The 11,491-nt window shown below is 44.4% G+C and overlaps 1 protein-coding gene across 2 annotated transcripts in view; it reads right to left on the reverse strand.

Moving 5' to 3' along the window:
• The window catches only part of ccdc85a (coiled-coil domain containing 85A), a 42,704-nt gene extending 38,009 nt beyond the window's left edge, over nucleotides 1-4,695 (reverse strand). The window contains exons 1-2 of one of the 2 annotated variants that reach the window (XR_004165019.2): nucleotides 4,074-4,695; nucleotides 1,260-2,901 (exon numbers count right to left, since the gene is read on the reverse strand). Coding sequence is in view for 1 of the 2 variants with exons in the window: in XM_012819893.3 (XP_012675347.2) it covers nucleotides 1,836-2,901; nucleotides 4,074-4,313 (1,306 nt within the window). In the remaining variant the exon portion in view is untranslated. The remainder of the gene's footprint in view (nucleotides 1-1,259; nucleotides 2,902-4,073) is intronic. The other variant, XM_012819893.3, reaches the window with a different exon arrangement.
• Nucleotides 4,696-11,491: the final 6,796 nt, after the last annotated feature.

Genomic DNA, 11,491 nt, shown 5'->3' on the forward strand with positions numbered 1-11,491 from the left:
AGGTCTGAAAATGATCCAAAGGCAATGGCTACGGCTTTGCACAGGAGCCTGATCTGTATACTAATGAAGCTCATTAACGTCAGTTACACGAGACACGAGACATGCCCACAGTACTGAGGACCCGTCCCATTACACACACACGAAACATGCCCACAGTACTGAGGACCCTTCCCATAACACACACATGAGACATGCCCACAGTACTGAGGACCCTTCCCGTTACACACAAGCACACGAGACATGTCCACAGTACTGAGGACCCGTCCCATTACACACAATTTACTGGGAGAACATTCCCAATACACACAAGTGGCCATCTACTGGGAGAACATTCCCATCACACACAAGCGGCCATTTACTGGGAGAACATTTAGATTAGCCCGGGGTAGCTAGAACTGCACACACAGTGGAGTGCGGTACCAAGGTTCATAGTTACTTGTGAATGTCATCTGCTTAATGATTTTTTGAATATGTCTAACAATCTATAAAACAACTGCTGTTAGCCTCCTTTATATTTCTCTGTGATGTATGTCTGTTACACCGACTAAGCATCAGCTGTCCCCTGAACCTATAGCAAAATAACAGGTTGGTTTTGAAGGTTAGAAACTATAAAAGGCTGATCATTTTAATGAAGTACTGTGAAAGGACCCTGCTGTGCTCATTGGTGTACTCCAGGATCTGTGCGTGTATGCGTGTGTGTGTGTGTGTGTGCGTGTATGTGTGTGTGTGTGGTGTGTGTGTGTGTGTGTGTGTGTGTGTGTGTGTGTGTTTGTGTGTGTGTGTGTGTGTGTGTGTGTGTGTGTGGTGTGTGTGTGTGTGTGTGTGTGTGTGTGTGTGTGTGTGTGTGTGTGTGTGTGTGTGTGTGTGTGTGTGTGTGTGTGTGAGTGTGTGTGTGTTATTCATCTGACTCATCCCCCTACATATGCACATGGGTTACCTACACTGTCAACAGACACCCTGGGAGCAGCAGAGTCCTTGGGACTGTTCTGTACCTGACACAGTGTGTGTGCAGGAGAGAGAGAGAGAGAGAGAGAGAGAGAGACAGAGAGAGACAGAGACAGACAGACAGATAGATAGATAGACAAATAGACAGAAAGACAGACATACAGCTAGACAGAAAGACAGACAGACAGACAGAAAGACAGACAGAAAGACAGACAGACAGACAGACAGAGCACAGTGGTTCCCTGTCTGCAAACCACCAAAGAGTTTCAGGGAGAGTCCTTATGCATCACCTGCATCTCCTGCCCTTCACATACCTGGGAGCCTTTGATAAAAACTGTGGTGTCCATTCCTGGTCTTGGAGGGCTGCAGTGTCCCCGGGCTTTGTTGTGCCTCATAATGGTTTAGCTCAGGTCCCTGATCAGATGGACTGGATGAGTTCCCCTCTCCTGGCTTTTCCCCCAAAGCGCAAAAAAAAAAGAAATGGATCCCAGGATGTTTGCAAATGAGAGGCTGGTTCAAAGCTGAACAACGAAAGCCTGCAGAAAATTGTGTCCCTCCAGGACCAAGACTTGACACCACCGGTCTGCACCATAGCTCAGGATTTGCTCGAGCCAGACACTAAAACATTTAGCTTCATTGATTTGACTCGCTCGCCATTCCAAAATAAAGGAGCAAGAAAATGAGTTCAATTAAGAGCGAAATTGGATTTAAATGCAATGGGTTAGTGTCTGGCTGGATGGCAAGACTGCAGACTCTTATAAGGCCCTTTTTTTCCAGGTCCATCATTGCCCATGTTTTGCCAAAGGCTGCATATTTGTACAGACACAGTGCTCCGTGCTCGCTTTCTGCATGTATAAAACAGAGCTACAGTAGGCTCCAGTCGGACCCACCATTCATGCCATTGTAGAGGCTCCGGTGATGGGGCGACATCTCCTCTCCTCCCTTCCTCTTCTGGACTATCTCCCTGCCAGGGCTGCCGAACCTGCCGTGCTCCGGGCTGGCACTGTACTTGTGCCGGATGGACTCGGGGCTGCCGGATATCACCCGTCCCTTCTGCAGGTGCTCGGGCGTTCCCGTCAGCCCCTGCTTGGTGTCGGGGCTTCCGCAGACACTCCCCATGCTCCCCCTCTGCTTCCTGAAGAGCTCGGGGCTGCCGGACACCAGCAGGTGCGGGTGTTTGGAGTACTGCTCCGGGCTTCCCCGGGCCAGGCCCTTGCCGTGCTGCCTATCCGGGCTGAGGCCCCGGAGGAACTGGTGCTCGGGGCTGGACAGCGAGCCGCAGCGGGGCCGACACACCTGGGGCAGGGTGTGGGCCGCGTACTCCGGGCTGGTGCTCCTACGTCGGCCCGGACGGTCCCCGCCCAAGTCCTCTCCTCCAGGCATCAGCCCGGGCCGTGGCTTGTGGAGATGGTCCGGGCTGCCGGTGCCAGTGCCAGCACCCGTGCCGGCCAGCAGCTGCTGCTTGTGGTGCAGGTGGTCGGGGCTGTCGGTGCTGCCCGCGCTGGAGGTGCTGCTTCCATCGCCCACGTCCCTCAGCAGCCCTGGCCCCGGCGCCGTCATGTGCGACAGGCTGCTCTGGCTATCGATGGAGTTCCGACACCCGGCCACGCCCGTGCCTCCGCCCAGCATGCTCCCCTGCTGACCCCCCAGGCCTCCCCCGACACCGACACCACCACCACCGCCGCCGCCGCCAACACCACCTCCTTTCTCCTCGTCCAGCATGAGGCAGAGCTCCTTGAGCTCCAGGTTCTCCTTGATCACCTCCTCTTGACGCTGCTCCAGCTCCTTCAGCTTCTGCAGGTAGAGCGTCACCTCCTTGCGCATGATGCCCGCGCTGTAGCGGCCTAGCCGCTGCCACTCCCGCGACACCTTCTTGCCCTTCTGCCGGTCGTCGTCCAGGAAGCAGCAGAGGTCGCGGAGCTCCTGGTTGTCCTCCTGCAGCTTCTGGTTGATATCCTTCAATGGCAGGAAGTGGCAGTGAGACAAGCATAGTCAAACAGATAGACACGTCCTTACTTTAGCAACATAGCAGTAGTGTTACAGAATTTTCTTGTTAAATCTAGCATAGCTTGCACCTCAAAATGATTTGCACCTCAAGCATCAAGGTTTCCTCAGAACAGTCTATCTATCTATCTATCTATCTATCTATCTATCTATCTATCTATCTGCCTCTCTATCTATCTTTCTATCTGTCTGTCTGTCTGTCTGTCTCTCTATCTGTCTGTCTTTGCACAGCTAAGGATTGATCTAAGGCTTTCTCTGATGTGCAAGTAGAATTTGATTCACACGAGTATAGTGCATGTAAAGCTAATTTTACTTTTGAACCAGACAGATTTTCTCAAAGGGATTATGATTTCATTCCATGTCTATCATGCTCTTTCATGATTGGTTCAAGACAGGACTCAAATCGGGACCCAGGACACAGTTAAGAGTCCAACTGACTAACTACCGACATTCCAGTTTTGGCTGTGGTTTGGACTGAGATTTTGTCTAACTAACCTACATTTTCATGTTGTTGGATTATTCTCTAAACTGTTTACCCACTACCCCTACCCCCTAATCCCTATTCCATGTCTAGGCAATGACATGTCTCATTTATTTATTGGCCGTGAGGTCGCTGTTTTGTCCACTAATGCACGAAATTACTGCAAAGCATAGCAGGCGTAAAACTTTGCATTGCACACTATATAGATTAGCGTTGTTTTCCGTTTCAGAGTCCATCTCAAATCATTTAAACCGAACAGCAACAAGTGTGTCTTTCATTCGCATTATTGTTGGAGGAATTGCATCAGAGAGGGCAATTAAGGCCCTTTCATTTTTAAATTCTTCAAAACTTAAAATGTGATCATCAAGAAAGACACTAAGTTCCGTCACGCTGTCTTTATTATGTGTACATGCATTGTGTGCATTCAACTATATATTCGATTATTCACCTGCATTGCCAGATGAAAGCCGAGGCAACAATATCACTTTAAGAAAAATATTGTCACAGGCGCAACTGCTGCGAGAATGTATGGCTTAAACCGAAGCACTTTTGCTGTGTATTTCTAAATGCTCTATATTTATTAGAGTTTAGGCCACCTCGATGCTTTGAGTGAGTGTCCTCATATGCTCTGGGCGCGTCTTACCTTCAACCCGCGAATCTCATTAAGATGCTGCTGAAGCCTTCGGTTCACTTCTCGGATGAGGTTCCCGTGGTCCAGAATGGCACTCATTTTATCGGCTTCGGCTCTCCTCAGCCGGCGAACTAAGTCCTCCTTACTCGACTTCATTAAATCCTCATCCGACAGTTTGGACAGGTCCTCGGATTGACTTTCTGTGTTCTTTGCCATTGCCGCCTGGTGCTGAGGCTGCGTCGGTTTCTCCATCAGTACAAACTTACTCTGACACCTGGAAAAGTGCAGCTGCAGAACGGAAGGAAACTGCCGAACCCTCTCGCCTACACTCAGCCAAAATACCCTCTTTTCGATGGCCGGGGAAACTGTACGTTGACTATAACATGGTAAATCCCTCTGTACTACCCATTCCGCCTCCTAAAAATCTAATAAACCCCAGTGCTGAGAGACTATCCCAAATTCAGCACCTTCTCCAAATGGGTTAGCAGCCCGTCTCAGGGAGAGCCACTGGCCGACTTCAGCACTGCAAGTGAGCATGTCTCCCCATACCGTGTCCACCCGTACGGAGGTGCGGCCCGTCAGTGCGCGCATGGAGAGACGCAGAAGCACCTCCGCTCTTAAACGTAAAGTGCAACGGAGTGATTCGGCTGAGTGGCTGACTCGTGGTTTAGCGCTCTCTCGCGCGCTCTCTCTCTTTCTCTCGCTCTCTCTCTATTCCACACACACATACACACACACACACACACACACATGCGCGTGCACTCGGTGATTTGAGGATCAGGGACTGAATACTGGAAAACTAGCGACATCTGCTGTTTTTTGTAGCACTGTGAAATACTCTGTGATGCAGTGTACAAAATACATACCTGTGCGTTTTGAGCTACTAATAGTAGAAACGCTGTCTTAACATCAACATCAACATAACATGTATCAAGTGTACTCAGACATACTGTAACGAGGGGCACTTATACCGTTTTTTTTATCAAATGTTTATTTTAGCCGACTGGAAAAATGTTGAAATGGATTATAGGCTATAGTTTATTTAAAATGATCATTCTCATGTTATTTTGAATAATTTTTTTTTGAGGTATCACCACATGGATGGATCGACTACACTAAGCATAGACCCACCACTTTACACCAGCAGATGGAGCCTAATTGTAAATGGTGGAGAAAGCACTTTCTGTACAGTCAAAACAACTAGTTCACTACTGTGCTCAGACAGACTATCTATTTATCTATCGCAGGATATGCACTCAAGCGTTAGAGTGACCCTATGGCCTTCGAAACATAACCAAAACACCCCAATCCTTAGTCGTGTGTGTCTTCTATTCTGCTTGAGAGCCGGATCCCCGTCTGCAAGTTGGTAATAAACATTTAAACCTTTGTGGGGTGTGTTTGTGTTTGTGTTTGTGTGTTTGTTTGTGTGTGTGTGTGTGTGTGTGCTTAAGTTCATCTAAATTCAAAGGCCATTTTAGCAAATGCAACAAGAGAACCTAAAAATGGGGAAGCATATGGACACACACACACACACACACGCACGCACACGCACACACGCACCCACACACAAGCACACAGCCACACATGCGCACACATTTTTTGTAACATGTTATACCACATTCTCTACATAGATACCAGAAGCAAGGTTTAAACTAGGATAATGCTTCTGGTACAGGCATCACACTTAGACGTAAGATAAGATGGTTCCTATCAGGCTCTGCTGTGTGATATGAATAAGTGTCACATGCTGACCTAGCTCATTGGCAAATGTCAAAAGAGTCGTAATCCAAAGAACATATCCATCAGATTTGCATGATGGGAGAACACAGTATATAAACACTGAATATAACTGGCTGAAACACAAGAAAACGTTGAAGATATTACATTCAGAACGTATTCCTAGCACCTTGATGCCATTTTCTGTATCCATCGACTGGCTTCCTGTCAGGGCAAACTATTTTTGCAGCTTCCTGCATTTTTCACAGCTTATTCCATTTGACAGTTCATTCAGAAGCAACAAATAAGGTGGGTACAGATGGTACATTTTATTTTGGTTTTATTGTCTTCATGTCATTTCTGTAAGCCCTGTGTGTTGATCTCTGATGCTCTAACAAATTAATTTCCTCTTACATAACAACCAGTGACATACGATTTGGTCACCTTAGCATCCGAGGTACTTTGGGGTTTCCGTGTGAAGCAAAGCCAAGCATCTAAAATACATGTAATTTAAGTACTATATTACAAGTATCAAAAAGGCTCTCTTGAAAATAACCACATTAATCAGTTAATGAGTGGCACAGCCCATTTTAATCACTCTACAAATAACTTCTGGCACACAACAAATGCCTACCAAGTAGCTTTAGCTGTTTTTATGACCATACCTTAACATACCCTTAACCCTGACCTTACCCAAACCCAAACCTGACCTCTTTCCTGACCCTGTCTGTGTCACGGAACTTGTTTCTCCACCAATCAGCATTTGTGTGCACACTGAAAAGAGGAACAGAGTGAAGACCTGTTCCCAGTCAGCCTGAAAGACCAGCTGTAGCAACATCAGGAAACACACACAGGTAAAAGGGTACTTTTGTCTCCGCCTGATCTGCCTTCAAACTTGTTTACACACGTAACTTTAGATTTGATTTCACTGTCAAGTTTGTCCTTTGGAATAGTTATACGTACGTTTTTTATATTTTTCTGTGCATTAGCTCATTTTCATCCAAAACTTTAGCATCTCATCTCAAGTACAAGTTTTTTTTAGTTTTTCAAGAGAACCAGTACTTTGTTTTGCTGTGAAAATAGTAAGTATATATAGAATGATGATAAAGATTGTAGAAATGGAACACAAATCATTGTCTATTCATCACATCTTGATAACTGTAGTTTAAGGGAACTCTGATATTTTCTCATGATTCCCCATGTAGCAGTGAGTTCAGCAAAGCTGTGTTGCTGCAATGGATTATAGAGAAATGGGTTTTCATTTTGCCTCTCCCTTCATCTCCAGACGAAGCTCAGTGCCTTCTTTGGACAGTGTTCCTGGACCCTGTGTGATCATGACGTTCCAGAGGCTCATAGCTCTGTTCACTCTCTTCCTGGTTCCTGTCCGAGGGTGGGAGGCTCCCTGGTTCTGCCATGGACACGACTGTCCCCAGTTCACGGTTGTTCACACCTATGAGGTAAAGATCGTTCACATTTACAATAATAACAAGTGGAAGACATCTTATCATCTTATCGTCATTCTTTTAAAACAACAACTTGACCTGTGAAACTGGCATAAAAATGGAACGTATTTCATATTTTCAAAAAGGGCTTTGAGGAGCGCTTCTATAATGCTTCTCATTGGATCACTGTGGATGTTGGGATCACTAGAAAGAAGGAAGTCATAAAAGCCCTTTGGAAGCTCATTTCTTACACGAAAGGAGCGAATGAGGAAAGTATGTGTCATCTGCTTAATAACATCTGTTATTGAAGAAAAGACGTGAACACACTATCTCCTTAAGTTTACTCACTGACATGGCATGGTGATAAGTGTGACCAAAATGCTCTGAAATCTGAGTTGAATGTTCTGAGACTGTTCTCTTATTGTGTCTGCACAGAGAAAAATGTCAACCTGCCATGGCCTTCGATTGTCTCAGTGGAGGGGGATGGTGATGAGAAACATGGGTCCGTGTCCTGGCCAGTCTCTGTTGGCACTCACCTTCCCAAACCTAACGATGCCACCATCAGGGAGACAGACATGCCCGCTGCCACGGTTTATGTCAGGTAAGAGTCTGGAACCAGGAAACATTTCTCTCTCTCTGCCCCTCCCTCTGTCTTTTATTCTTTATCTATCTATCTGTCTATCAATCTATCTATCTATCTATCTATTTATCTGTCTATCAATCTATCTATCTATCTATCTATCTATCTATTTATCTATTTATCTGTCTATCTGTCTGTCTGTCTATCAATCTATCTATCTATCTATCTATCTGTCTATCTATCTATCTATCTGTCTGTCTGTCTGTCTGTCTGTCTGTCTGTCTGTCTATCTATCTATCTATCTATCTGTCTATCTGTCTATCTATCTATCTATCTGTCTATCTATCTATCTATCTATCTATCTATCTATCTGTCTATCTATCAATCTATCTATCTATCTATCTATCTATCTATCTATTTATCTATTTATCTATCTATCTGTCTGTCTGTCTGTCTGTCTGTCTGTCTGTCTATCTATCTATCTATCTATCTATCTATCTATCTGTCTATCTATCAATCTATCTATCTATCTATCTATCTATCTATCTATCTATCTATCTATCTATCAATCTATCTATCTGTCTATCAATCTATCTATCTATCTATCTATCTATCTATCTATCTATCTGTCTATCTATCTGTCTATCTGTCTATCTGTCTGTCTGTCTGTCTGTCTGTCTGTCTGTCTGTCTGTCTGTCTGTCTGTCTCTGTCCTTTAGCTGTGTCTTTACCTTTCTTATTTATTCATTTCCATCCTGACTTTCCCCCGTGCACACACTACCTCCATCATCAACACTGTGACCTCATCTTTGCCTTCCTCTCCGTTTCGCCCTCTTTTTTCTTCATCAGGAGTTTCGGCGGGGTGGCATCAGAGACTAATGGCCGTGAGAACCTCGAAAAGCTGAAGGAGTCCATTGAGGCCGCGGGGAAGAGCTTCGTGCCAGACAGATTTGTGGCTGCTGGGTACGACCCCCCCTTGCGACTGATCAACCGACACAACGAGATCTGGGTCTTCGCAGACTGAGTGACCCTGGGGTTTGGTTGCGTTTAGACTTGTTTGAGTAAGAAACACAATTGTAGCTGGCGTAAAAAGTTGAGTTAATAGGAAAATAAAGAACATTCCATATAGGTCAATCTAAAATGAGCTCTCTTGTTGAATTCATTGTTTCCTCACATCCCATCGATAATAAAAAAGACATCTCCTTCAAATGATGTCCTACCATTTACTGTAACAACTGTTCGCATTTTGTAACTTAAATCAATTGGCCTTTTGCTGGTGAAACTGAATGATGCTCATAGACCAACCAGCACACATGTAACACAGAGCTCAGGAGAGGATGAGACGACACATAATTTTGTGTGTTTGCTCATCAGTTCCCAAGGAGACATCAGCGTTGAGGTGTGTGCTGACGAGCTGACACTGAGCTGACATGTCAGATCAGTAAAACAACTAAAAACAAAAGACTTGCCAATGGACTTCCAAAAAGATTACAGCTCTGTAATGGATTGTGATGTGACTCCCTCCAGTGAGGACTCCTTTCTGGCTAAAAACTGTTTTATATGGAATCTGCTCTGCTTACTGATGAGGCCAGTGAGAAGCTACTCTTATTTAACTTCCTCACTTCACCTTTGATGGACCTCTTATCATCTTCAGCGTGTCCATGATCTCTCCCTGCACGCAACTTCATTACTATACTACCCATTGGAAAAATGTTGAAATGGATTATAGGCTGTAGTTTGTTCAAAATGATATCATTCTCATGTTATTTTGAATAACGTTTCTTTGAGGTATAACCACATGGATGGATCGACTACACCAAGCATAGACCACTTTACACCAGTAGATGGAGCCTAATAGTAAATGGTGGATTGCTTTCCTACTCAAAGCACTTCCTGTCCAGTCGAAAATACTACTGCACTACTGTGGTCAGACAGACTGCAGTATTAATTAGTATTAATTGTTTTTTATAGTGTTGCTCAGGATCCCCAGGTGCAGGATGCAGTTTATATGTAGCGTATCATCTGGTTATCATACCTAATTACTGTTCATGTGTTCTTCAACAGGGATGACAGAACAAATCTCTTCCTTCCAATGGATCACTCTAGTTCATTTTATAATCCCTTCCAATAATAAATCTGATATCTGATAGTATTTTTTTACAACGTAGGATAGAGACCTCAGTCAGGCAATGGTGGAAAAATCAGGAACAAGGTTTTATTTACAATGAAGCGCATCATAGGGGAGAGAGCTTGGCTTCACTTAAAGATTCACCAGTTTCTCTGATTAGAACATAAGAGCAATAGAATGACCCTTATGGCCTTCGAGACATAACTAAAACACCCCAATCCCTATCACTTAGAAAACACAAAGGCACACAGATAGAAATGGCCCATTCAGGGACACACAGATAGCTACTTAACCTTACTTCTAATTCTAAAGAACATAAAAAAGACATGACTAGTCATAAGACATTCATACATAGGAATCATAATACTTTAGTTCTGTCTGGAATCTGCCTTATATCACAGTATTATAACCATCGACTGTGTAATGGAATTTTTGAGCAGACAAAACTTCACAAGAGAGTTTTCTTTTTTATTATTTTATTTTTATTTTGGTCATCTGGGTATTGACAAGAGTACAATCAAACATGACACACTTACAATACATTAATACTTTGAAAAAACACAAGTTCCTTCCTAGTTCAGGACTCATTACTAGGCAAAATATATCATTTTGAACTTGAAAATATCTGTACATTCTTAACTATGACCATGAGAGAGTTTTCTAAGTTCTTCTTGACTTACTACTCTTTCTATTGGAATATTTTGTTCTGCCCTGGAACATTCCGCAGTTGAGAAAGAAGGAGGTCAAAATGAGCGCAGGTATTTCCCTCCCTCCCACGGAACGACACTTCTATGTAACGTCTGTCCTCGAGTGGTTCTGCTGCCCGGGGGCTGTCTCATACCAACAGACCTCACGGCCCAATAGTACCATTCCACTGAAAACAAGTCATGTGTGTTTTCTATTCTGCTTGAGAGCCGGGTCCCCGTCTGCAAGTTGGTAATAAACATTTAAACCTTTGCGGGGTGTGCTTGAGTTAATCTAAATTCAAAGACCATTTTAACAAAAGCTACGAGAGAACATAAAAATGGGGAAGCATATACACACACACACACACACACACACACACACACTTATTAACAAGCTTTACCTCTTTTTATGACCATACCTTACGTAAAATCCTTAACCCTGACCTTACCCCAACCTCACCATGTATTTCCTGGCATATCACCCTTATATTAGTTCTCATATTGCTTATACTGTGAACAGCATGCATCACAGGTTTTACCGAGACCTTTAACTCCACCCAACACAGGTACATGTACAAGGATCTCTCAACACCCCACTCCACACAGAAGACCAGGCAGGTTGTTGAGAATAGGTGTATTTATTACTGCCCACACCGAGCAACGTGTATAGGGTCTCCCACACCCCTCCCCTACTCAGCTCTAATGGGGCAGAGAAACTTCCCTCCCTTTGTCAATGGGGGTGGGCGTAAGCTTGGGACCACGAGCAGGACGGGTCACATGACACACGTGATAAACACTGCAACTCTAAATGATCGGGCAATGCAAATAAACTACCTAGGACACTGCAAAAGGTAAAGTGAAGGCACTCCAAAATGATT

This window comes from Clupea harengus, chromosome 13 (assembly GCF_900700415.2).
Source record: "Clupea harengus chromosome 13, Ch_v2.0.2, whole genome shotgun sequence".
NCBI lineage: Eukaryota > Metazoa > Chordata > Actinopteri > Clupeiformes > Clupeidae > Clupea > Clupea harengus.